We start from the raw sequence: 26,665 nt of genomic DNA, 5'->3' as shown, positions 1-26,665 counted from the left end.
GCTCCACTTCCCATCCAGTTCCCTGCTTGTGGCTTGGGAAAGCAGTAGAGGATAGCCCAAAGCCTTGGGACCCTGCACCCGTGTGGGAGACCCGGAAGAGGCTCCTGGATCCTGGCTTCGGATCGGAATAGCAATGGCCGTTGCACTCACTTGGGGAGTGAATCATCGGACAGAAGATCTTCCTCTCTGTCTGACTTGCCAAAAAAAAAAAAAGAAGGAAAGAAAGAAAGAAAGAAAATTATTACTTGTAGTTATACCAAAAAAAGATTAGGATTTCAAGCTCAGAAAAATGAAGTTGAGCACGGTACCTTTAGGCTGAGCACTGAATTGAAAAAAGAAAAACTCAGGACAGATAAAATAAGGTAGTTTCATCAAACAGATAGTAAACTAATGGAAATGTAGAAGCAGCAGCCAACAAATGCACGTGGCTGGAAACTGACAGTAATAGTGAGAACTCCGAGAGATTTTATAAAAACCAGAACATTTGTTATTTACATATGAGATTTTTGGAAGCAGTTTATTTTCATTTGAAAGGCAGACTTTTACAAAGAGAAGAGAAGAGGAGAGAAAGGTCTCCAGTGCACTAATTCACCCACAAGGCCAGCCCTGCGCTGGTGCAGTGCGTGCTGGCAGCAGGGTGCGTCTTCTGGCCTCCGGCTTGGATGCAAGGACCCAAGGCCTGGGCCCTCTGCTTCCTGGGTTTTGGCCGACTTTCTTACCTAAAATGTCATGATTTTTTTAACCACATGGTGGCAGTATATGACCATCTATTTTTCTACTCTTGTATTTGTGTCATTAAATTACCCTATTATTATTTATTATTTCGGATCATCTGGTTACAGCTAATCAAACACTGTCTTTGCTTGTAAAATTCAATAGATCTATGACTGGGAGAAAAATTACAAAAACACATTTTTCTCTGATAGTTTAATATGAATATCAAGTCTCAATTTTTATATTTCAAAATTATGCCTACTCAAAAGCATTCAGTGATATCAAACCCACCCAGTTGTAGTTAATTTGACTCTGATTTTGTTCATGTTATTCATGCAGGTGTAATGTAGAACAGTTTCAGAAACTTAATAGAATATGGTTCTTGACCTTTAAAAAAGTCACTTTTCTAAGAGCTAATTTTAATGGATTCCTGCAGTTTTTCTTTTATAATCTTTTCTTGATCCTTAATTATATGGCAGTAATATTTAGATACCACTGGCAGTGGAAAGCAGAGCTAAAAAATTGAATGATAGCCTATACTGAGCTGAGCTGTTTGAGGCTTCCTCAGAAACATTGTAGAAAATTTGAATTAAAAAAATAAATTCATTTTGATGCAAAAAAAAATTGAAATCTGTGCATAATTTTCATAATATGTATGCCCATGAATTTTTGAAGACCTGCATTTGGGTGGATTTCAAGAAGGTTTTGCACCAGAATGACTAAATCTTCTGTTTTCTTTGACCTCCGTGAAGTGCCCACCTGTGTGTGTGTGTGTGTGTGTGTGTGTGTGTGTGAGAGAGAGAGAGAGAGAGAGAGAGAGAGACAGATACTTCTTTCCTTACTTACACGTTTTCCTTGTAGCAGGGTAGTGTCAGATCCGGCTCGCGCGTGTGTGTGTGTGTGTGTGTGTGTGTGTGTGTGTGTGTGTGTGTGTGTGTATGTGTGAGTATGTGAGACAGATACTTCTTTCCTTACTTGCACGTTTTCCTTGTAGCAGGGTAGTGTCGGATCCGGCTCGTGTGTGTGTGTGTGTGTGTGTGTGTGTGTGTGTGTGTGTGTGTGTGAGACAGGTACTTCTTTCCTTACTTGCACGTTTTCCTTGTAGCAGGGTAGTGTCAGATGCGGCTCATGCAGCTAAGCCCTGCTAGCTGTTAACCTGTTCTCAGACTGGCTCAGTTTGCTTCTTACATTTCAAAGAAAAAAGAAATGTTAACCTATGTAAATGACAATACCTGTGAAAGCCATTAGTGAATTTGCTCTTAACTAAAATTTCGTGAGGATATGGTGAAATATTTTTCTCTTACAAGAACTTTGGTAACTAGGAAGCAGTGACATTGTTTGTTCAAGGTAACTTCCTTGTTTAGAAATGCATGTCTTGCGAAGACTTGGGCAAGGTTACAGCTGGGGCTTACCTTAAATATGCAGATGCAAGTGATCCAGTTCATTTTATTCACTAGTGAACCTAGCTGTTAGGTAGGTTTTTTACAAATTTCAAGGAATATTGTTTTCAGAGATTTCTTTTTATCCTGTCTAGCTGATGATACCCAGAAGTTAGAACTGGCCTTGCCCAGTTGTTGTGGGGACCTGGGGTGCTGAGCCAGTTGCTATTCTCTGGTTCTGTCTCTGCAGGGTCCTAGGCCCAAGCCCCCCAGGAGACCCAGGAAAGCAGATGATTCAGTAATGGGAAGACTGTTGTCAGTGTGCAGGCCCTTGTTTCAAGAGCGGGAAAACCATTTGAATTTGCCTCTGATTGATCAGCCTAATTCTTTTGTACCTTCCATTCACATTTGTTTATACTTTCAGTCCTTATCTTCATAGGTTTTTTTTGTTGTTGCCTTGACTCATTTAAATTCTTTCTTTGAATCCTTGAGATAATTTAGCAACTTTGTCTTGTAAATATTATGGTTTGAATTTATTGGTTGAGCCATATTTGAGTCAGTTCTTACTGAAAGGCCAACACTCCAGATTTGTTTGTTTGCCAAATCATTTTGCTGTAAGAATGGCCTCTTCACACGGTGACAGCATTCTGTAGCAGCGGGATCTGCTTGAAACAGGAGCAAGGAATGCTGTTACGGGTCAGCCAGTTAAGCTGCTGCTTGGGACACCCACATAGGATTTTACAGTGCCTGTTCGGTTCCAGCTGCTCTGTTCCCTTCCAGCTTCTTGCTAATGCAACAGAGAAAGCAGCGGAAGACACCCCAGCCCTGAAGGTTTCAGCCATTTGGGGAGTGAAATTTCTGTTGCTGTGCTATTTCATCCAACTAAATAAAATAGCAGTCTAATGCTTAGCATGATTTTTGATGCATAAAAATACAGGAGCCAATGAATCAGTTCATGTGCTCACTTTGTAGGGGAGCGTTAAGTGCGGTGGGTCGGCTTGCAGAGCGCTGAGTGGCAGGGCACCATTTGACCCCCATCTTCTTTTAGGTCAGACTCCACCGTGTGAGGTGAACGCTACCATTCATCCTGCCCATTGGTTAAGCATTTTTCCCTGTTTTGCCCTTTTCTCCCAAGATATTTTGAACTCACATTCAAGTAGCTATAACTGATAAATTAGTGTGCTGTCGAAGATACAATTTCTTTGTTTTCGTTCTAACTCATAGCTGACTGTTAAGACTTGTGGTGTCGTTAAAAGCCAGAATTTAGAATAATAGTTGACTTTGGGCAGTCTTCAGGACAGAGAGCAGTGTCTGGCAGCGGAAGGGGCTCCGTTGTTACCTAAAGGGACAGACTGTAGCCGCTGAATGTACTCAGCTCTCTCTTCACAGGTACCTGCAGTGACTGGGTTATTGGTCACGTGACTTTCCCAGCACAGCTAGCCAGGCCGTTTCTTATCCTTCCCTGAACTGCTTTACTAACCAGTGTCAACTGCTGACTTGAATGGAAGTGTCATTGTCCAGCTCTGATTGCCTTAGCTGTCCCCCCTCCACCGGCAGGAGCGCAGTTCACTGAGTAAACATTGGTTTTCACGAATTGCCCTTTAATTCTCAGTTTACATGGTTTGAGAGACAATAGTTTAAATGATACTTAAAAATACATTATATTCAAAGTCATCACCTTTTGGTTACGCTGCCGACTTTTTAAAAAAGTACCTAATTGCATCTTTAAATACTTTTTACGTTTTGTGGAAACAGATTCAATATTACCTTGTCATGATTTTTTAAAAATATGTGTTTAAGAGATAATTATAATAATTGTTTTAAAGACGGAGAACCCAAAATTAACTTTGATTTACACGTATACTGTGTCTCAATCTGTGAAGTTGGTAGTTAAAGTTCTTTAACACTTGGGGCTTGAGCAGTAGAGTATTCACCTCTATCAGTGTGACACATTTCTCACACAACAGATCTTCAGAACAAGAACTTACATTACAAGACAGGAGCTGTGTGAGAACTTGGACCTCTGTTCTAACTCTGTCCGTCAGCTCTGTGCACTCCTGACAAATCATTTAAGCTTTCTATGCAGTACTGTCTTATCTTGAAAACAAAGGGATGTAGTAGCTTATCTCCAGGGTGTCTTTTATCTCTTGAAATGCTCTGTACAGAAACTGGTTGACTGTTGTTGGGAGGCGTGTGGAATACAAGTCTCGTCTCATTACAAAAAGAAGAGGTTGGTAACTTAGCTAAGAGGTTGTGTAACTGAGGCCTTTCTGCCAGATGGGCTGCCAGTCCAAAGATGTGTACAGATGTCTCTCCATTTACCGCACTGCCCCGCCCCCTGCCAGTTCCTGCTTGCTGTGATACTCATGGACTCTTCCCACTCCTAATACACAGTTAGGTTTCGTTCCTAATTTCCCACATCTAAACCTCTTGTTTTGTTTTTTGAAAGATTTGTGGGTTTATTCATTCGAAAGAAATTCAGTGAGAGAGGAAGTCTCACACGCACTTTGTGTGTATGTGTGTGAGAGAGAAAAAGAGAGAGAACACTTCCATGTCCTCAGTGGCCAGGGCTGCGCCAGTCTGAAGCCAGGAGCCAAGAACTTCATTAAGTTCTCCCATGTGTGCTTGACAAGAACCCAGGCACTTCGGCTGTCTTCCACTGCTTTCCCAGGCCATTAGCAGGCAGCTGGATCAGAAATGGAGCAGCTGGGACACGAAGCAGCACCCATGTGGGATGCTGATGTCACCAGTGTCTGCTAACCCCTGCACTGCAGTGCTGGCAGGCTGTGAGGGGTGACTTGGCCATCCTGCCTGACGCCCCTGCCCTGTTGGACTCCATACTGTTCTAAATATCTGCTTCCATTAGGTCAACTTGTGTCTTTCAGGTTCAAGTTTTGTTGTCTGCCAAACTGCTGTAACTTTGTAACCCTCTTCCCACCAATCCACTGTCACCTCATGGCACGGTAGCTGACAGCCTCTCCCAGCCTCTCCTGGCCCCTTCCCTAATCCCCTTCAGCTCTAACAGTCCTGTCCACCAACCTCTCACAGCCCTGATGCCCGCCCCCGCCACAGTAAAGGCACCCTCCGGCGTGTGTCTGTCTGCCCTTGATACGCTGTCCTCTGTCCTCCTTTGCCTTGCCGCCCCCTCCTGCCACCATGGCAGAAGACTCTGTCTCTCTCTCCCTCTGCCTCTATTCCTGTCCCGACCCTGCTGGAATAGAGGACTTCCTAGGTGCCTTGCTGTGTCTGGCATTTTGGCTTAATGCGGCAGACTTATCCTGAAAAGAGCTCAGCTGTGTGCCAGGACTAACAAGAGCCCCTTGATTTTGGTGTTTAAGTGTGAGGTATGAAGAAGTTGTCACTGTATAGCTTGATGGGTTTTTTCCAAGTGTGCCCCTCCCTCCAGTTAATGACCACCCGGGTCCAGAAAGAGAAGGCCTCCCACATGCTGACTTCCTCAAAGTCCTTAAGGAAATTCGGCATATGTACTGCATAAGGTGGTGGAGGTCGTGTTTCATTTGCAGATTAGGATAATCTTTCATTTCGGTTAGAAAGTAGTCATTTGTAAAGTACTTATTAATTTTGAAGATTGGTGTTTCTATTCCTAAGTGAGTTATTTTAAATGTCCCTTACTCACCGTTAGTCCATCGTGCAAATGTGTCGTTGTGACAGATACATTACATGTTCCTGAGGGTACAGAGATAGGACCTGTTTTTAAGCAGCTGCTAAATTGTATGTGAGTATAGGGAAATGGTTAGAGACAAGGAAACATGCCATTGTAATCAGAGATGTATAATTTCTTCATATAAATAACTTAGGGGATTGAAGAGACAACGTTCGCTGTGACAGTCCAAACAGTGACTTCCATTCCACATTCATGGAAAACAGACAAACGACTGAAACCTTCTCAGTGGCTCGGATCACCTGCATTTTCCCACTGTGACTTTGTTTTGTTTCGGTTTTTTTAATAGAAAAAGGAAATTGAGACTTGGTTTATTAACCCATTTGCCATTAGGTTGAAGTGTTCTATTAGCACTCGTGACTGGAAATTTTGTCTGCTGCTTTCTTTTGAAAGGTTAGATTTTTCCTTCATTTGCTGTAGTGTATTAATGTTATCTTCTCCGCCTCCATTTCCATGGACACTAATTGTAAACCTTTTATGTTACAAGCGCAGTACTAAGTCCTAGGATTATCAAACATATCCCTGTTTCTTTTTTGCATGCTATGGGAGGCACGTAATATCTGCTCATAAAATGTGCCATATATTTCCCAAGATTACCAAACATGTGGAATGAGAAAATACAAGATGGGCGTCTAACACTGAGAGTCCTCCCAGAAAAGAAAAGATGCAACAGTCTTCCGCTACCTTCACCCTTAGCTACCAAGTTTTATTCATTCGTGGGATTTGTTTTCTTTTGAGAGATGGGGCTGCTTTTCCTGTTTTCAATTGCTGTATCTTCCTCTCCTTTAGTAGCTGTAAGAAGTTTTTTTGGTCTTCAAAACATAAAAGCAAGGAGAGATTTTTCCGTTGAGAAGTCATACAGAATCTGCTGGTAGAATATGTATACTCCTGAGCTAAATATCTGCTTATATTCATACTTGCACATCTGTTGTTTATACGCCTAAAATTTATCTGCACACGTGATGCATGCAAACGTATAAACAGATATACATATCAAATGTGTGTATATGTATAAATGCATGTATTTTTAATTTTTAAAGATTTGGTTTCATTGGAAATGTAAATTTACAGAGATCTTCCATCTGTTGGGACACTCCCCAAATGGCTGCAATGGCTGGAGCTGTGCTGATCCTTGACAAGGAGCCAGGAGCTTCCCCCAGGTCTCCCACATGGGTCAGAGGCCCAAGCACTTGAGCCGTCCTCTGCTGCTCTCCCAGGCCATAAAGGAGCCAGATGGGAAATGAAGCACACAGGACTAGAACCAGCATCAGTACACAATGCCACCATTGCAGGCAGAAAACTAGCTTGTTGAGCCACCACGCTGGCACCACTCTTTGCGTTTTAGATCTTGGCACTTACACCCTTACACAAAATCCCTTCTATTGAGCATCCATGTCAGCTGCCTTATAGCCATCATTTGGATGGCCTGATGACATTCGTTTTTATTTAGTGGAATCCCTGCTCTAGATTTCGGTTTCTTTTCCACTTCACCTGCTGCCTGGGTTGTTCATGTGCAACATTCTCGTGTCTGCTGATTGCCGCTCTACACTCTGTCTCATGGGCCACCCACCTTGTTGCCTAGAGCCTGTTCACTCGGGAAGTTATCGATTCAGTTAGATCTACAGAATGTACTACTTTATTTCCGTGTTTCTCAATCATCTGCTTCTGTTTTTTTTTTTTTTTTAAATCATTCCATACAATTTATTCTGCTATCTGCTTCTTTCCAAGCTCATTTACTTCCTTTTCCATCATATTGTTGCTCTTTTTAAAAAATACATATTCGGGGCCCGGCGCGGTGGCGCAGTGGTTAAGGTCTTCGCCTTGCACGCCCACGATCCCATATGGGCGCCGGTTCTAATCCCGGCAGCCCCTCTTCCCATCCAGCTCCCCACTTGTGGCCTGGGAAAGCAGTCGAGGACGGCCCAAAGCTTTGGGACCCTGCACCATGTGGGAGACCTGGAAGAGGCTCCTGGCTTCGGCTCGGCATAGCATCGGCCGTTGCGCTCACTTGGGGAGTGAATCATCGGATGGAAGATCTTCCTCTCTGTCTCTCCTCTCTGTATATCCTCCTTTCCAATAAAAATAAAACAAATCTTTAAAAAAAAATACTTATTTGATTTATTTGAAAAAAGAGTTACAGAGATGGTGAGGGTGACAAGGTATTTCATCTGTTGGTTTGTTCCTCACTGGCTGCCGCAGCTGGGACTAGATCAGGCCGAAGTCTAGAGGCCAGAACTCTGTCGGGGGACAGAGGCCCAGGCTCTGGGACTGTCCTGTCTGCTGTGAACCCAGGCACATCAGCAGGGAGCTTGGTTGGAAGTGGAGCAGCCAGGACTCCAGCAGGTTCTCACATGAGGTGCCTGTATCTAGGCTGTTATTTATCCCACTCCGGTACCAATACCAGTCCCTTTGTTCTCACTCTTAACTCTTTCTCTCACCAATGTCTTCAGATACCTCCCCTAGTTTTGCTTTTATCAAACTTGACTGGCGGAATCTCAGCTCTTAAGGTTTCCAACTGAGCACTCCTGGCAACAGTCACACAGCAGTAACGAACACGCCTAGGTCTGTACTCACTGTAATTGGTTGTTTCCGTTTCTAGTAAATTTAAGAATGAAAAAATAATCCTTAAAACCTTTGTGTTTTGTTTAAATGTGAGTATTTCTTCATTTTTAATCCTCTGGATTTTGTTATGGTGTCTGAGCAGTTACTAGAGTTGAGCTGTCAGTGTGACTACAATCTGTGCAAACCAAAGGACAGAGGAAGCATTGTAACCCTGTTAGAATTATGAGCATTCACTCCATGTCAGCTACCTTGGTAAGCACTTTACAGTGTATTACTTGATATGATCTGCACAAGAACCCATGAGGTAAATACTGAAATATACAGCATTTAAATATACATAGAAACCGTTCGATGTCTTCCCGAATGTCAGCGCTCTTTTTTTCCTGGGCTGCCGTTGTGGAGACAGGGAAGCAGCCGGGGAGGTGGAGATTCACTTGGCAGATCACAAAACTCCTTTTGACTCGACACCACTTTCACAACTGTATGGTTAATCTGTATTGTATTTACTGTGTTCTTGCATTCTGAGTACTGGCATGCATTTGGCGCCTTATCTCTCCGTTGTTAGCTCCTAAAGAACAACTGTGTGTTCATTTCTGTGTCGTTGGTAACTCAGTGTTGGAAGTGTCATTTAAAATTGTCATCTTGCATTGTAGTCTAATAACAAGAACAACAGGGTTAGCAATAGGAGAAATTTACAAAACACTGTGTACATTTTGAATCACCTTTAGTAAATTAATAAATAGAAATTAATATTTCCCTTGAGTAGAGAAAAATTATTGAATAGAAACATTGAAGATTGTTTTGGTTGGTTCAGTTTCGAGGCCATTCACAGCTAAGCACAATTGAGTTAACTCTGTTGTTTCTTTGATTTATAGACTTGTGAGGAAGATCGGAGAAACTATTCTGAACTTCAGATTAGATGTCAACGTTTGGCCTTGGAATTAGCAGACACCAAACAGCTAATTAAGCAGGGTGACTACCGGCAAGAGAACTATGATAAAGTCAAGAGGTGAGTGGTTAGAGTGGAACAGCGGTTGTTATGACATGTAGCATCCAGGAAAGTCACCTGAAATCTTGTGGTCTTTTTTTTTTTTAATTTATGATTTGTTTGAAGTTACAGAGAGGGAGAGACGGCAACATCGTCCATCTGTTGTTGGTTGACTCTCCACCACAGCCAGGGTTGGACCATCTTCTGCTGCTTCCGGGTGTTAGAGAGCTGGGACTTGAACTTGCACCTATGTGGGATGCTAACCTAACATCACAGGGCAGCTCAGTCCGATAGACCACAATTGACCCCAACTGTTACTTTCTTGCAAAAGGCCTTCACTCTTTGAAAAGAATCTGAGACTGTATGTTTCCCAGGATGTTACTGTTGAATAACCATGCCAAGTATATTTATTTAACTGGAATATACTTGTCTGTTATTTATACAGAAATTTAGTGAACCATTACTTAACTTTATGTCCCTAGGTAACTCTTCATTCTGAGCCTGTTTTTCTATCTGTGAGATGGTGCAAATACAAGTAACTGCATTATATATGTTAAGATCAAATAGAGAAATATTTGTGGAAGTCTTCACATAAAAACACACACGCACATGTATAGTTTGTATTTTACAGTACTTTAAAAAATTCTTCCACTGGTCCTCCACACCTGCAAGTGTGACTGCAAGGGATGCAGGAGATAGCAGAAGTGCTGGATCCCTTTGCATCCACATAGACCTGTTTCTCGTGGCCCTCGCCTGGCCATCTGGGGAATGAACCAGCAGGTGAAAGATCTCTCTCTTCAGCTGCTCTCTTTGTCACTCTACCTTTGTCACTCTACCTTTCAAATAAACAAACAGAAAATTGAGCGTCTAGCTTCATGGCTTAATTGATTAATTCTCACCCTGCAAGTGCCTAGATCTAATATAAGTGCCAGTTCATGTCCCAGCTGCTCCAGTTCACATCCAGCTCCCTGCTTGTGGCCTGGGAAGGCAGTGGAGGACGACCCAAACCCTTGGACTCCTGTGCCCCTGTGGGAGACCCGGAAAGTTCCAGGCTTTGGATTCGCCACTGGGGCTATTTGGGGAGTGAAGCAGCAGATGAAATATCTTTCTCTCTGTTTCTCCTTCTCTCTGTAAACCTGCCTTTTGAATAAAAACAAATAAGTCTTTAAAAACAAAAAGCACATAAAATGAGGTAGTTTGTGATGGTAAGATGGTATTTTGAGTTGGTATTTTGATGTCTAACCTTCTACTATACATCTATAAAATGGTAAGATAAAATATGAAAGGAGAAAATTAAAAAGCTTAGTCACTAAAATAATCCAGAGAGGCCATGAATGGAGGAGAAAGGAAGATGACTCAGGAGTTAAAAATGATTGAAGTGGGGAAGTACAAGAATGGGTGTTCATTGTATCATCCCTATTTTTATATACTTGCATGTTTTCATTTTCTGTAATAATAACCAAACAGGAACAACAGGCTTGACCCAAAGGCATGGTAAGCAGCCTCATGTTCTAGGAGTGGGCCAGGAAAGCAAGCAGGAGGGTCTCCAATTGTGACCCTTATGCTTGGCTCATTCGTGTATTAAGGAAAAAAATATGTAGGAAACATGAATGCTAAGTAAACTAGGAGAGAAAAGACACTCCAAATGTGAGGTCATTATAGATGTTAATTAGTATTAAAAATAATTCAAGTGCTTTTCAGCAGCAGAATGAAATGTAAATTGTGAGTTTTAAAAAACAATTTTGGGGGGCCCAGCATGGTAGCCTTTTGGCTAAAGTACTCGCCTTGCATGTTCTGCTTCCCATCCAGCTCCCTGCTTTTGGCCTGGGAAAGCAGTCAGGGATGGCACAAAGGCTTGGGACCCTGCACCCGTGTGGGAGACCAGGAAGAGACTCTCAGCTCCTGGGAGTGAATCAGCAGACAGAAGATCTTCCTCTCCTCTCTGTCTCTCCTCCTCTCTGTATACCTGGCTTTTTTTTTTTTTTTAATTTTTTCTAAAAGTAAATATAAATCTTTAATTTTTTTTTTTGTTTTATTGGAAAGGCAACTTTACTGAGGAGAGGCACAGAAAGATTGAGTAAACACTAGCTCACTTCCCACATGGCCAGAACTGAGCTTAATATTCATATGATGTTCTGCGGGCATATCACTTGTATAGCATCGCTGCCCAGTGCGTTTCAGTTCCAGTCATCAGAAACCATCAGTCATGAGACTTACAGCTATTCCATAGTCAGCCTGTGCTCTAGCTAAAGTCAGTGCCTTTGTAGCCAGGGAAGCGCTCAGGGGCCACTCCAAGGTAAAGGAGACTCAGACGTGGCATTCTGATGCAGCACAGAAAAAACAGCCCTACGTCAAGGAAATGTCATCACAAGGAACATTTTTGGTACAACTGACAAAGTAAAACTGACTGTGTGTTAGGTAACAATCTTAGTAATAAATCTCCTGATTTGGTAGTTACACTGTGAATTTATAAGGTAGTATCTTTCATCTTAGGATCTTCACACAGGGATAGTTATTGATAAATTGACCTCAGATATGCATGTAAGCCTTAAATAATTGAGGAGGAAGCGTGCACATGATTGAATTGAAGTGCATGTATTATTAATGTCTGTATATGTGCATGTGTACTTAACATGTTTATTCATGTGCATCACCTTCAGGAAGACAAAATATTGTAATAGCAAATATTACAGAGTAAATGATAGTGATCACAATTATGTATCAAGTGTTTTTAAAATCATACTATGAAACATGCTAAATTCATTTTTGTAACTAGAGAGCGAGTAGAGGAATAAAGAGGACAATAGAAAGGACATCAAGTTTGCATGTTTTACCTTAAAAATCAAACCATTCTGGAAAAGTTTGGCTTAGAGATAAGATTGAGAATGAGTAGTGAAAAAATACCAAAAAATTTTAAAAATAAAACTCTTTAGAAAGCATTCTCATTTACTGGTTTCAGTTTTAAAAGTAAATTGATATTTATCTGCACAGTATCATGAGAGAGAAGTTTGAATAGCATATATTTGATGCTGAAGACTGCATCCCCAGGGCCTAGTGACTGCTGAGGCTCTGATGGAGAGTCCAGCATTCTAGCATGTTCCCCGTAATAGGAGCTGTAAAATTTATATGTGGATTTCTCTTGTGTTTTAATAGTGAACGTGATGCATTTGAACAGGAGGTAATGGAGGTTAGGAGAAAACATGAAATACTTGAAGCCTCTCACATAATTCAAGCTAAAGAAAGCAGTGAATTATCAAAAGAGGTAAGCTTATAAACAGAATCAGTAGGCTTTTATTGTACACTAATATTAGTGGAAAATAGCCTAGGGTGAAATTGTGGGAGGGACCCTCTGGCTTTTTGATGCAGTTGCCAAAAAGGCAAAAAGTTTCAGTAGCTCCTTTTGGGTGCAAAATTGCAGGGTAGGAATTAGCCCTTGCTTAAAGAAAAAATTTTTATGTGGTGAATGAAAGCAAGATGAAAGAAGTGAGTTCAGCCAGCCTGGAAGAGGAGTCAGCACTGCTCGGGGCACTGCTCACCTTCTGTCCCTGCGTGTACCTAGGTAGTCACCTTACAGCAGACAGTGACTTTACTGCAAAAGGATAAAGAATATCTCAATCGCCAAAACATGGAGCTCAGTGTCCGCTGTGCCCATGAGGAGGATCGCCTGGAACGACTGCACACTCAACTGGAGGAGACCAAGAAGGCCAGAGAAGAGATGTATGAAAAATACGTGACGTCCAGGCAAGATTTACGTTGTTTTTCACACAAACATGAACATTAACATCGTTATCTTTAAAGGAACTCTTGGTCTCAAGGAGGTTTTATGACTTTTTTTTAAGACGACTGTGGGACAGTAATAAGATGATACTTCATTTCATTTCCTTTTGAAATATTTCTTCTACTTAGTTTTAGAAGGTATTGTAGTTTCCCAAAAGACTGTTCCTTTAGAGGCATATATCCACTTGTTTGTGATGGCATCTTTTTAATTCCCTCTACCCAAAATTTCACTGTAAACATTTTGATTGAAGTATCTTAGAAGGAAATCTAGGTGTACTGAATGTTTCCTGATTGGTGACATTGGGGCAGCACCAGGTGACAGTATTGTGTAGTTTTACATTCCTACATTTTGCTCCTGTCTCCTCTCTCCTGCGAAGTGTGTATGTGAGCTGCAGCAGTGTACTTTTGGACAGCTCACACACTCATAATCTTTCCCCTAGCATGTGGCATTTTTCATCATTTTATGCCATTCTTGCTAATATCCTACGTGTGCCTTGTCTTTGCTAAAAGAACGCCATGTGACTATGTTAGAGACCTAGCAAAGAAAAGTTTCATGGAAAGGCAAAGTCGTTTTGCCTTTATATTTTTGTTAGTAGCGTGTTTATGTTTCAGCACAAGATTATTATTTTTAAATGAAGGCCATTCTATATGTGTCAGTATTGAAACTTTGGTCACATGCGTTAGAACTATTTGATTGCTTCTCAGCTTTTTGGCTAAGATCAAGTGTGTTAGAACTATTTGTAAAATATTTTTAAGGAAGAATAATTATCCATCATGAATAACATTGTGTATCATTGCTAAGCTTTTGAAGCAACATTTAACAGGTTGAAATCTTAGATGAAACTAATTTGGAACAGTTATTTTTAAGGATTATGGGACTTGGGCCCAGCATAGTACCCTAGTGGCTGAAGTCCTTGCCTTGACATCCACCAGGATCCCAAAATGGCAATGGTTCATGTCCCTGCTGCTCCACTTCCTGTCTAGGTCACTGTCCGTGGCCTGGGAAGCAGGTAATGATGGCCCAAGGTCTTGGGACCCTGCACCTGTGTGGGAGACCCAGAAGAGGCTCCTGGCTTCTGGCTTTTGATTGGCTCAGCTCCAGCTGTTGTCTATTTGGGAAGTGAACCAGCCAGTGGAAGATCTGTCTCCATCTCTCCTCTCTGTAAATCTGTCTTTCCAATTTGAAAAAAAAAAAAAAAAAAGTTAAAAGAAAGAATTATGGAACTTTATATTTAGTGGTTAACTTTTTCCAAGTAACAGTATGTAAAGTATTCTTAACAAGCTGTTAAAGCCTTAAGTGGAGGGCAAAAAGCCTGTGTCTTTTGTACACACAGAAAAATTAATGAATATTCTTTTTGACTACTTGTAGAGACCATTATAAAGCAGAATATGAAAATAAACTACATGGTGAGCTGGAGCAAATCAGATTGAAAACTAACCAAGAGATTGATCAGCTTCGAAGCGCCTCCAGGGAGATGTACGAGCGAGAGAACAGGTACGCGTGGCAGGAGTTTTGCTCAAAGTGGACGATCTGGTACGGAAACTGTCAGGGGAGTAGGAATATCGAGATTCTAGGACGCTTGGTTACCAGCTCGGAACAGGGTTTGTCAGACGCCGGGCCTTCTCATCCTGACTCGCCCGCTGCCTTTTGTGCCCTTGAATTGTCCTTTCACTTTCACCTCGTGTGAACCGGATGAGAACGAAATCAGAGGCTGCTGAGAGCGCGGGGGTACTTCCTGTGACATGCCGTGAATTTCTGCTAAAAACTTTCGAAAGATGAAATAGTGCTCTGAGATCTTTAATATGCCTCAATCAACTATTGGCCCTGAGAGTTAATTATATTCGATAATGCTGGAGAAATATTTTTCCTCATGCAGTTCCTTTCAGGCCACTCCACCCTGGGCCTGGTTCCCCTAGTTAGTAACTACCTGCATGAGAGGGCAGTAAGTGCTGCGGCTTCCAGTGGCACTGCATTTCACATTCCGTCATCCTACTTCATGTGGGTTTTGTAAGTTTGTATTTTAGCAGCAAAATTGTTTTGAAATTGGCTTAATTGCCATAGTAGATTATCAGCACTGATTTCAGGGTATGATATTTGATTGTTGTCAGCAAGAATTTCAATGAGACTTAAGCAATCTATAATTAGCATTGTAACATGTCATTTCTACTAAAGAGTATAGTACCAGAAAATTTGAAGTTCCAATTGTTCAGTTCCAGAGCATAAAAAAACTGCTGTAATTATTAAAGGCCTCTGTTGTAAAATTTGCATTTGTGGAATTATGATTTGAGTGGCCAACTGGCAAAGATATTTTTAAGGTACTGTTAAGATATGTTAATACAGATATTATGAGACTTTTTAATATTATTAACATTTTTGAGTGATATGATTTTCCTCGTGAGTTTCTTTTTGTAACTGTTGTTGATGGTGATATAGGAGTAGAGGCCCAGTTTATAAAAGAGCACTTTTTAGGCTATTTTCTTGGTCTAACTGGGTATTTATGAATTAAATAAAAAATGAAATCATTGTTTTCCTTCCCAACAATTTGGCATGCATTGGCTTTTGTCTGCGTATTTGATCTACTTCTAAAAGTCCACATGGAAGTCTGTTTTCATGAATGGTAAATTAACATGAGTGGTACAAACTCCAAGTAAAAAAAGAAGTTATTTATTGCGTCAGCAGATGTTTGCTGACTGTTCTCTCTGTTCGTGCGCTTTTTCTTTAACCTGTAAGAGAATCACAGTGCAGTTACACTGTGCTCGCTCCGGGGCACGTATACAAACGTTGGAAGGACCGTGTAGTTATACTTTGAAAACAGCAAGGAATTTTGCTCTGTAAAAATTTTAGGTGATCATTCAGTGCTATTATCAGTAGGCAAACTGAATGGCTTTGGGTACTCTAAAGAAAGAACAAAATGTTTATGTTTTATGAAAAACTAAGTTAGCAGATTGCATTAATTTTTCAAATGAACTTCTCCTTGTATAGAAAATAGAAAGGTTCTGGGTTTCCTTCTATTTACTCTGTATTGGACTGAGTGTGCTGCCACTCCATTCTCACGCTGTCACCTTCCCTTGCTCAACTAATCCATTCATCATCTGTGTTTGCAGTAAGCAAGCATGTCCGAAGGATGTAGTTCAACTATTTGTAAATGTGTTAATATCCTGTGTATGGCATCATGCTGACCTGACATGATCGTCACGTTAACTTGTTGTTGCACTCATGTTTAGGACACGCATGTGGTGTGTGTGCTTAGTCACAGGGTCGTTAGGAGATTGCAGAGACACGTCCTGAGTGGTTAAAGAGTTCAAAGACAATGTGCATCATTTGGCAAAGTTTTGCCAAGTCTAGACTTTCATTAAGAAGGAAGGCTCTTGTACAGTTGCTTGCTGCTAGAGTTTAAAATGCATGCTAAAAGAAGATGTAGTAACACCTTTTTATGTACATTGTGTTGGAAAGTTTTGCGTTTGACCTCTCATTTAGTTCTCACTGCAACAATGCTGAGACCTCCCGTTTGCCAACTCTGTTCTGCATGCCTTCGATGTTGGTGGCTCCCTTCGCCTGCACAGAGCTTTCAATCTGGTAAGGGATGAGGACAGATAGGGAAGCAGTTATGGTCACAATGGAGAAATGATAGGATCTAGAGCACAAAACCGCCTATCACCTAGCTCTGGGGAGTAATCGCGGGAGACTTCATGGAGGAAGTGCTTCCTTTATTTTTATTGGAAAGGCAGATTTACAGAGAAAGGAACAAACAGATCTTTTATCTGTTGCTTCGCTCCCCAAATAACCCCAACTATCAGAGCTGATCCGATCCGAAACCAGGAGCCTGGAGCCTCTTCCAGATCTCCCACTTGGGTGATGGGTCCCAAGGCTTTGGCCATCTTCAACTGCTTTCTCAGCCCACAAGCAGGGAGCTGGATGGGAAGCATTACAGCTGGCACATGAACCCACGTGGATCCTGATGTGTGCAAGGCGAGGACTTAGCCACTAGACTACCACACTGTGCCCTTATGCCTCCTTCCTTCCCTGTGTAATGCTGAGAAAAAGACTGAGTTATGGGGAAAAAGAAATAGAGTGAAGGTACAGCATGTGTAAAAACCTAGGGGCAGGATGAAATAAAGCTTTTTTGAGCCAGCTAAAAATAATTTAGTGTCTAGAGCGTAGACTGAAAGATGGGACATTGTAAGAAATAAGATGGGAAAGGAGGACAGGATCAGGTCATGCGTGGCACGCAGGAACGTGTTCTGCGCTGAATAACTGAAAGATTCTGAGAACAAGAGCCCGGTGCAGTAGCTCAATGGCTAACTCCACCTTCAAGCACCAGGACCCCATATATATGGATGCGGTTGGTGTCCCGGCTGCTCCACTTCCCATCCAGCTCCCTGCTTGTGGCCTGAGAAAGCAGTAGAGGATGACCCAAGGCCTTGGGACCCTGCACCCATGTGGGAGACCTGGAAGAAGTGCCTGTCTCCTAGCTTTGGGGCTCCTAGCTTTGGATCCGCTCAGTTTTGGTTGTTGCTGCTGCTTTGGGGAGTGAACCAGCAGACAGAAGAACTCTCTCTGTCCCTCTTCTCTGTAAATCTGATCTGCCTTTCCAATAAAAATAAGTGAATCTTTAAAAAAAAATTCTAAGAGAAATCATGATCTAATCTGATCTTTTTTTTACAAAGTCACTACAGCATAGGAAAGAGATTGGAGTAACAATAGTGGTAGATGAAGTGGCTACGTTTAGAGATCATTTCATTATCAAGATTAAAGGAGGTGATGGAATTGGATTCATAGTAGTAGAGAGGGAGAGGAATAGGCGAGATTGGCGAAATGTCTAGAATGGACAGGAGAACTCCGTGACTCAGTTAGACTAGGGAGAAGTCAGGGAGATCGTCCAGGTTTCTGATTGGACACTACCTAGATGGTGGTTGCAGTTTGTTAAGCATTAACAGAATACCAGTCCTTCATTAGGAACACACGATCTTCCCTTTCCTTTGAGGCATCTGTGGGATATCCAGATAACAAGGTGAAGCTGGTGCGACCCTCACTCGGGGCAGCCAGACCCGTGTCACTGGGGACAGTGCTGGTGCCTATGTGGTTTGACCTAACAACCGTAAAATGTGTGGATTCCTTTTTCTGTAAAGTACATGGTTATTTCTATACAATTCACACTGTCACATTAACTTTGCTGGATAATCAAATTGAACTGGTTAGTTTTTTTTTTTTTTCGTTTTTGTTCTTTCTTGTTCTTGAAAAGAAAAAGTAATAATGCATTCCATAACAGAAATGTAGCTGTACCGACTTCTGATCGAAATGAATTGTTGAAGCCATGTGGAGGAAGAGCCGACAGAGAAATTTCTGGAAGCAGGCAATCTGTAAAGCAGATCAGCTTGTCCCGAGGGGTGTTGTAACCCTCTGTCTACCACAAAGCGGATACCATCTAGCCAGAAGATTGTTTGATTCCGGGCTGCTTTGCTTACCCCTAGCTGGCTACCACCCTGTGCATGGTGAAGGCAGTGGCCACCAGGTGGCGCCAAACGGCAGCCTAAGTGTAGGTGGGTTTCGGTTGCACAGGGACACCCAGCGGGCCTGCCGCTACCATTTTCACTTCACAGGAATCCAGCCCTGAATTTTGTCCAGTTAGTTCTTTTGGGCCTTCGTATCTTCATTATCTCAGAGTTAACTGTAGTTAGGACTTATATACCACCAGTCACTCATTGAACAGGTAGAAATAAATTGTAAATTATTTCTTTGGAAATCTTAAAAAACCTAAAGTGGTTAAGGAAAGCATCTTAGTCTTCCATGCTATAAAGCAGGAAATTGAGAATAGATTTATATATATTTTATTATGTAGATATATGGGTAGCTTAATCTGTTGCATTTGGCTCGGACATACTGTATCAATTTCTTGTGTTTTATCAAAAACTTTTTTAATGTGAGTTAAAATATATGCAGAAGTAAACATGCTTGTACATTTGTACTTAATTTCCTTAGCTCTTCCAGAATAAGCATTTTTAGAATAAATTGAAATAAAATTAAGAAATATGTGGAACTCGTGATCTCCAGGTGGCTGTCTGCCCCTTAAGTCATTACAGTAGTTTCTAAAGTGAAGGGGTTGAGAGAGAGAGAAGATTCTAGATGGTGTGAAGGGCTACGGGACAAGCCAGGTAAGGAGCCGAGCGTGTGCGTGGGGACAGCCGTTCCCGCGCTTCCTGTGTCAGGGTTATTCAGCTGTAGAAACCAGTGAGTAAGTCACTCCACGGCTCAGATTTATTATATAAATAACTCAGTGCTCGCTGAGTATTAGGTGACCGCAGTGCTGCAGACTCTGTCATCTTTGGAAATAAGACATTCAGTGGGTGGGAGGATTACGAAAGATACTTAGAGTCACTTACTATCCCTGAATTGGATTTCCTCTTTTATAAGATGCATTGATACTAATATTTCAGAGCTGAATGTGAAATCTAAATAAGGTAACATAAGAATAATTGAAAAATGAAAATTGACTTAAAGATAAGTTTTGTGGTACAAAAGCTTTTTAAAATTATGTTTAATTTCCTTATACTATCTGTTTTTGCATGGTTTTTGTTTTATTATTATGGTTATCATTTTATGATACAGTTCCATAGGCCCTGGGTTTCCCTTCCCCTCTATGGGGTACAGGTGCTTACAAGGTAAAGAGTTAGCCATTTAGTCATTGTTCCAGGCCCAGAAGTCAATAAATCTTTAAAAAAATAGAAGATTAACTGGTTGTATTATTTGGTATCATTAAAAGGCACTATGAAAAATAATTTATTCTTAAGTGTTTGTGTTCATACCATTTAACCGTATTTCTCACGTGACATAGCATAGATATCTGCTTGCCATTTATTTCTGTCTAAATATCTGCAGGAAATGACTAATTCACTTGTTCCTTGGAAATTAATACTGTAAGAAAATAGCAGAAAGAGGGATATATTTATTTGATTTTTTTAAAGTTCTTTCAGAAAATAAAACTACCTTTATGGAAACACAGAGAGAATGGTTCTAAATGATGCCATTAAAAAGGCAAGAATCAGTTTGTTAGCAGCATTCATTGTGCTTTTGATGCTCCATGGGAGAATCTGCAAATTCTCATGACTTTATGATCGCTTCAAAACGATACACAATGGAGAAAAGGGAGATGAAAAAGATGCTTTTAAATGTAAAGATTAGTATTACTCTGATTTCCTATTACATGAAAAAAATGTTGACCACAATTTTGTTGTTTTCCGAAAGTATTCAAAAAGTTTCTTTAATGACATAAACTTTAAATTTGTGCAGAATCTAGGCATGATATTAAATAACTTTAAACCTTGAACATGTTTATTTACAAAGTTAGTTTAATGTATGTAGTGCTTTATGGTAGGCAAAGTAGAAATAGTTTATAGAAGTTTCATTCATATCAAAGTTTGTGTCTCATTAGCATTAACTAAACTTTTTATACCTTAACACATATTATAATTTTTCTACTTTTATGGAAAAACTTGAGTATTTTACTTTTTCTTTTCTTTTTTTTTTTTTATTGTTGCTTACATTATATTATGTAGTACAGTTTTATAGGCGCTGGGGATCCCCCCCACCCCTCCCATACCCCTCCCCCCATGGTGGATTCCTCCACCTTGTTGCATAACCATAGTTCAAGTTCAGTTGGGATTCATTGCTTGCAAACACATGCCTAGCATAAAGTTCAGCGTCTTATTGTCCAGATAAGTTCAGTGGCCTCTTGGGGAGACCTTCTATGGTCTGAAGGTAGGTCTAACAGAGTAAAGATCCAGTCAGTTAAAAGCCCCAACAAGGCCTCAGTATCATTATACAACATTATGGAATTAATTGACATAGTATTGGGTAAACAATATGTTAAAAATAATGCAAGTTCCATTCTTCGAAACATCTGGGTTGAGACAGTATCAATGACAGGTTCAAAAAATAACAAACAACCAAACAAAAAATTACAGGTTAAATCAAGGCAAACATGTGGTATCTAATCTTTTGGGATTCGCTCATTTCCCTTAGCATTATAGTTTCCAGTGTAGGAGACCTATTCGAAGAAAACTACAAACTATTTAAAAAGGAAATTGAACAAAACCTCAAAAGATGGAATAACATCCCGTGCTCCTGGATAGGCAAAATCAATATCATTAAAATGTCTATACTACCACAAGCAATATACATTTTCAACGCAATTCCAATCAAATTGCCCAAAACATTCTTCACGGAACTGGATACAATGATTCAAAAGTTCATCTGGAAACACAAAAAACCACGAATAGCTAGAACCATCCTGAAAAATAAGAATTTAGCAGGGGGAATCACAATCCCGGACCTCTGGACATACTATAGAGCAGTGGTTATCAAAACAGCCTGGTACTGGCACAAAGACAGAAAGGAAGATCAATGGAATAGAATAGAAGTACTTTTTCTTTTCATTTAGACTATATTGAAAGAATGTATGGTTTCCAAGAACTCCACAGAAATACGTGCTATAAAATAGACTGCATGAGATTGGCAGCGATTCATGACTGTTGAAATATCAAAACCACTTGAGCAAAAACCTCAGAGCATACCCTACATCCGGGACCTGGGGAGGGTGGGAAATTGGGTGGGCCTTCTCCCTTAATACCCCCCTTTAAACATGAAGGAAACAATATGAAAAAAATAATAGTCTTACCCTCCCCCCAAAAAGAAACAGGCTGCATAAATTTTATAAAAAGTCGCACCAAAGTGAACTGATTTTTAAAAATTCTATAGTCTTGAAGAATTAGAAAATGTAGAATAGGCTGGCACATTCAATAGTGAACACAGAGTTGGCATTCACCAGGCCCAGAATGCCTGCCAGCTACTGGCTGATTTCTCCCAGCAATGAAACACTTGCCTTGGTACAAGACAACTTAGGCAGTTGCCAACAGAATTGTTTTTTTTAATTAAACTCCTTGTTGTTGTTGTTGACTTTTATGATACAAATCTATAGGGTCCGGGTTTCCCTCCCCCACAAGTTAGCATCCCCCGACTGACTTTCCCCATAGTGTTACAGTATATAGTCCTTCAGAAGCAGTTATAAGTTCATCAGTCTGTTATTTAAGTGCGCCCCAACATTGCTGGTACAGGCAACGTCAGATAGTCCAGCATATCATTGTCTGCATATGTCTAACAGTTTCATTGGGAGTCCATCTTTGATCTGGAAGTAGAAATGCATACTGCATTATATCTTCACATCTGGCTATGATCACCTCTATTATGCCATCATTATAATGCCCTTAAATGAGAAGTCATGAAACAAAGTCAGTAACAGATATGAAGTCAAAACAAACAAACAAAATTACAGCACCATGGAGTTGAAAAAAAACATGCACTGAATAACCAACGCATGGGTGACAAAAAGAAAACACAAAAAGCTCTTGGGTAAAGTGATGCCACCGTGCGACCCGTGAGCCAGCGATGGATTCAACAAGGGAAATTAGTTAAAAGAAATGAAAGGGAAATGAAAATATCAGAACACATGGGGTGCAGCGGAAACAGTATGGGGAGGGTTAGTGATCCTGCAGTTTGCACGATGGCTTTCTTAGAACATATGGTATTTGTCCTTTTTTGGTCATAAAATGCCATTTATTTATTTATTGTGACTGGAGTTGCAGTATGGGGTAGATTACAGTCACAGAGCCTAGAGGCAAGGTGATTGTAGGAAACTACTTCCAAGTTCAGGTGACTGTGAGAATTGGAACCTAACAGATGAAATTTTTAAAGATTTATTTGTTTATTTACTTGAAAGACGGAGGGAGTAGGAGAGACTCAGATTTGCTTTCCACTGCTTCACTCCCAGAATTGCCAGTGTCATGAACTAGGTCAGGCTAGAGCCAGGAACCAGGAGCTTCTTCCAGGTCTCCCGCATAGAGCAGGTATCCAGGGACCTGGGCCATCTGATGCTGCTGTTTCAGACATATTAGCAGGAAGCTGGGTCAGAAATGGCACAGCACAAACTCAAACCAGCACCCAAAATGGAATGCTGGCACAGCAGGCAGCAGCTTAATGTACTGTGACATAGCACCAGCACCAACAGGTGGATTTTTTAGGATATATAGTTCTGAAATTTGGCAAGGCCTAATGATTGACAGGAAATGAAACTCAGGAATGACTCCACCTTCTCCACTTGAGTAGTGTCAGAATGACCATGGGTGATAAGGCATGACTGTGAGTCCCAGATTACAGATGCAGGCTGGATCTGAAGTCCAATTTTCAGGGCTCAAAGTGCCACCCTCATGGGATGCAGGTCAAGGCTTGACTTGCTGTGCCACAAAGCCAACCGTGAGACACTCGATCTTCGAAGAGCATTTACTAACCCACTCTGTACTTGAGGGCTAAGTAGGGATCTTTAGAACTTAGTAAAGCATTTATAGTCAGGAAGTTAGTGAAGAGGGCTTTATGTTTCTATAAAATGCTGTGATGTAAGGACAGAGCCTGTCTCTCTGGTAACTTGAACCTAAAGCCCAGCCTCTCCCCTGCCTCTCAGTGCTCAAGGACCAACTCCAGCATCTCTCCCTGCATCTCCAGCGCCATTGGTGCCTCCCACCTCGGCTGCCCAAGGATTCCCAGCTATGTACAGACGTGTTGGTTCTCCATTTTTTGTAAGAGTTGTTTTATGTGGAAAGGCAGAATTTGAAAGACAGAGTTACAGAGAGTGGGAAGAGGTCAGACCAAAGCCAGGAAACAGGAGCTTCATTCCGGTCTCCCCATGTGGGTGCAGAATGGGCCCATACACTTGGGCCATCTCCTGCTTTTCGCACACGCATGCAGAGAGCTGGGTCAAAAGTGTCTACCTGCTATGCCACGATACCAGCCCAGTCTCTCCATTTTAAAAGCCTTTCTTCTAGTTGCCACTTCTGCCTCTAGCTAGCAGCCTATTTCCTTACTTCCCTTTGCAGCCATATTCCTGCAAAGAGTTTATATATTGGCTTTATCGTCATTAAAAAAAAAAATCTCTGTCCCTGCTGTTCCAACCGAGTAGTTCCGACCGAGCACCTGCCTCCTGATGTTCCAGAACAGGGGTCTTGGTGTCAGGTCCTGACTCGGGCCCCAGTGCAGTCCCAGGAGTGGCTGTCCTCATGTTTCACATTGTGAAACAGTTGTTACTGTGTTAGGTGCTTGGCCAACTCCCAGCGTCTCTCTTTATAGTTATGTTTGCTTATACACTCGGTTTAGACATTAGCTTACTCATGCCTCTGATAACTTCTATCCATTCTTCAAGTTTTCTCTTCTTTTTAAGATTTATGTATTTTTACAGAGAGGAGAGAGCAAGAGAGAAGGAAAGATCTTCCATGCACTGGTTCACTCCCCAGATGACTGCAGCAGCTGGAACTGAGCCAGTGCAGAGCCAGGAATCAGGAGCTTTCTCTGGGTCTCCCATCTGGGAGAAGGGGCCCCAAGACTCGAGCCATCCTCTGTTGCTTTCCCAGGCCACAGACAGGGAGCTGGATGGGAAGCGGAGCAGCCGGGGCACGAACTGGTGCCCATATGGTGTGCTGGCGCTTGAAGGTGGAGGATTAGTCTGTTGGAGCCATCATACTAGCCCCAAGCTTTCTCTTTTGAAGACATTTGAATGCCTGCTGTTTGGCCATTAGTTGTATTTCTGTTATATTTTCCAATGCACTTAACAGAAATGGATTATTTGTTAGTTATGGAAGTTATTGTTTTATCCAGGGCAGGAATGCAGTCCATCTGATGTTTTGTCAAAACAGCCTGATTTTGGAAAAGCACATTCCCACTGTGGACCATAATAGCAGATGCATAATATACTCACAGTTTTTAAAAAATTAATTTGCATTTAACACTCATTTGTGCTTTGCGGTTGTCATATAATATAAACCTCAGAATTTCCTGAGGAGAAAACCTCTATGAAACAAAGATTTTTCTTTAAGATTTATTTATTTTTATTGCAAAATCAGATATACGGAGAGGAAGATCTTACGCCCGATGATTCACTCCCCAAGTGAATGCAACAGCTGGTGCTGCGCCGATCTAAGCCAGGAGCAAGGAGCCTCTTCCAGGTCTCCCACGCTGGTGCAGGGTCCCAAAGCTTTGGGCCGTCCTCGACTGCTTTCCCAGGGCACAGGCAGGGAGCTGGATGGGAAGCAGGACCACAGGGATTATAACTGGCACCCATATCTGGAATCCCGGCATGTGTAGGTGGGAACTTTAGCTGCTAGGCTGTAGCACTGGGCCCAAACAAAGGAAATCTTTATGAGGCAGGAGAGAATGGTTTAGCCTAAGAATTCTGGAGCCAGACTGGTTTCACATTTGGACTCCATGACTTCCTCCCAGTGACCTGTTGCTGATGCGTGATCTCTCTAGAGTTGAGTCTTCTCATCTGTAACATACAAGTATTGAGACAAGCTACACTTTGTGACAGATGCAAGTTGTCATCTGGTGAAGTGCCTTGACGGCTCCTGGGGCTCCTGGCTGGGGCTCCTGGCCGTGGCTCCTGGCCGGGGCTCCTGGCCGTGGCTCCTGGCGGTGGCTCCTGGCTGGGGCTCCTGGCCGTGGCTCCTGGTGGTGGCTCCTGGCTGGGGCTCCTGGCCGTGGTTCCTGGCCGTGGTAAACGCTGCTTGCTGCTTCTGTTGTCGGTGGAAGAATCCACTCAGTTCCCCTCACAGACTAGATACTGTTAAAGGAAATATTCCCATGTAAGGAACTGGGCTGCTTCCTATAACAGGTATACAGGTGTGCCCAGTGTGGTACCTGTAAGGAGAGCGGATTTACGCAGAAATCTTAACCACAGACACCTTACTGCAAGATGACCCACTAGTTTCGTTTGTCTCTTTCTGAATTATGTTACCTATTTGTTTCTTAAAGTCCATGTTGGGTGTCACTTTTTAGAGATATCTTATTTACTTCTCTTATTAAAAGTAATCAAATCCTCTGCTTTGTGGCCATAGCGTTTTGTTTGTGCTATAACACTTGTAATTATTTGGTTGTATGGCGAATGTACCTTCTAATTACACCTTCTCTCGCAGGTGCTAATAGTAGTTTCTTCAGGCTTTTAAATCAGTCCCCGATGCTTTCACTCCTAATGCGCATTGTTGTCAGTGAGGAAATAAGTTAGGGATGCAGAGGACGCAAATTTTCCTGCATCTACCAACTAAGCATTCATGACTAATTAGCTCTGTAACTGTGACCTGTTTTGAGTTCTGCCAATGAAATAAAGTAGAGAATAATGAGGCTGTATATGAGAAGTGAAAATGAAAACCATTTTGTGATGGTTTGCTAACTAAAATATTTAGGTTATCCAATAATATATGTTTATAATATTTTGATAGTTCTATTGTCTTTAGTTTTTCATGTTTCAGTTGCTTTGATGATAGATATTTTTGAAGCTCATTATCATCAGTAGACATCTGAAAATAACATGAATTCTGTCACATCTTAGGACATACTTCCACTTAGATCATAACATACAAAAATGCTATTCCTGTTTAATAAGTTACCTGCATTCCAATTAGAAAAGAAGAAACGTTTTTATTTTTTGTTCTTAAAAATGTTTTCCTGACAGATCACTAATGTTTGAC

General features: G+C 41.5%; 1 protein-coding gene across 1 annotated transcript in view; it reads left to right on the top strand.

Annotated features, from left to right (window-relative positions):
* Positions 1 to 26,665, top strand: part of PIBF1 (progesterone immunomodulatory binding factor 1) — a 207,868-nt gene that overhangs the window by 46,387 nt on the left and 134,816 nt on the right. Inside the window, exons 7-10 of the mRNA XM_040991299.1 lie at positions 9,213 to 9,346; positions 12,479 to 12,587; positions 12,885 to 13,066; positions 14,472 to 14,597. Of these exons, the coding sequence (XP_040847233.1) occupies positions 9,213 to 9,346; positions 12,479 to 12,587; positions 12,885 to 13,066; positions 14,472 to 14,597 (551 nt within the window). The remainder of the gene's footprint in view (positions 1 to 9,212; positions 9,347 to 12,478; positions 12,588 to 12,884; positions 13,067 to 14,471; positions 14,598 to 26,665) is intronic.

The sequence above is a fragment of the Ochotona curzoniae genome, unplaced genomic scaffold, assembly GCF_017591425.1.
Source record: "Ochotona curzoniae isolate NIBS_2020 unplaced genomic scaffold, NIBS_Ocur_1.0 contig_64, whole genome shotgun sequence".
Taxonomy (NCBI): Eukaryota; Metazoa; Chordata; class Mammalia; order Lagomorpha; family Ochotonidae; genus Ochotona; species Ochotona curzoniae.
The sequence above is the reverse complement of the archived record's forward strand: the minus strand, read 5'-3'. Positions and strand labels throughout refer to the sequence as shown.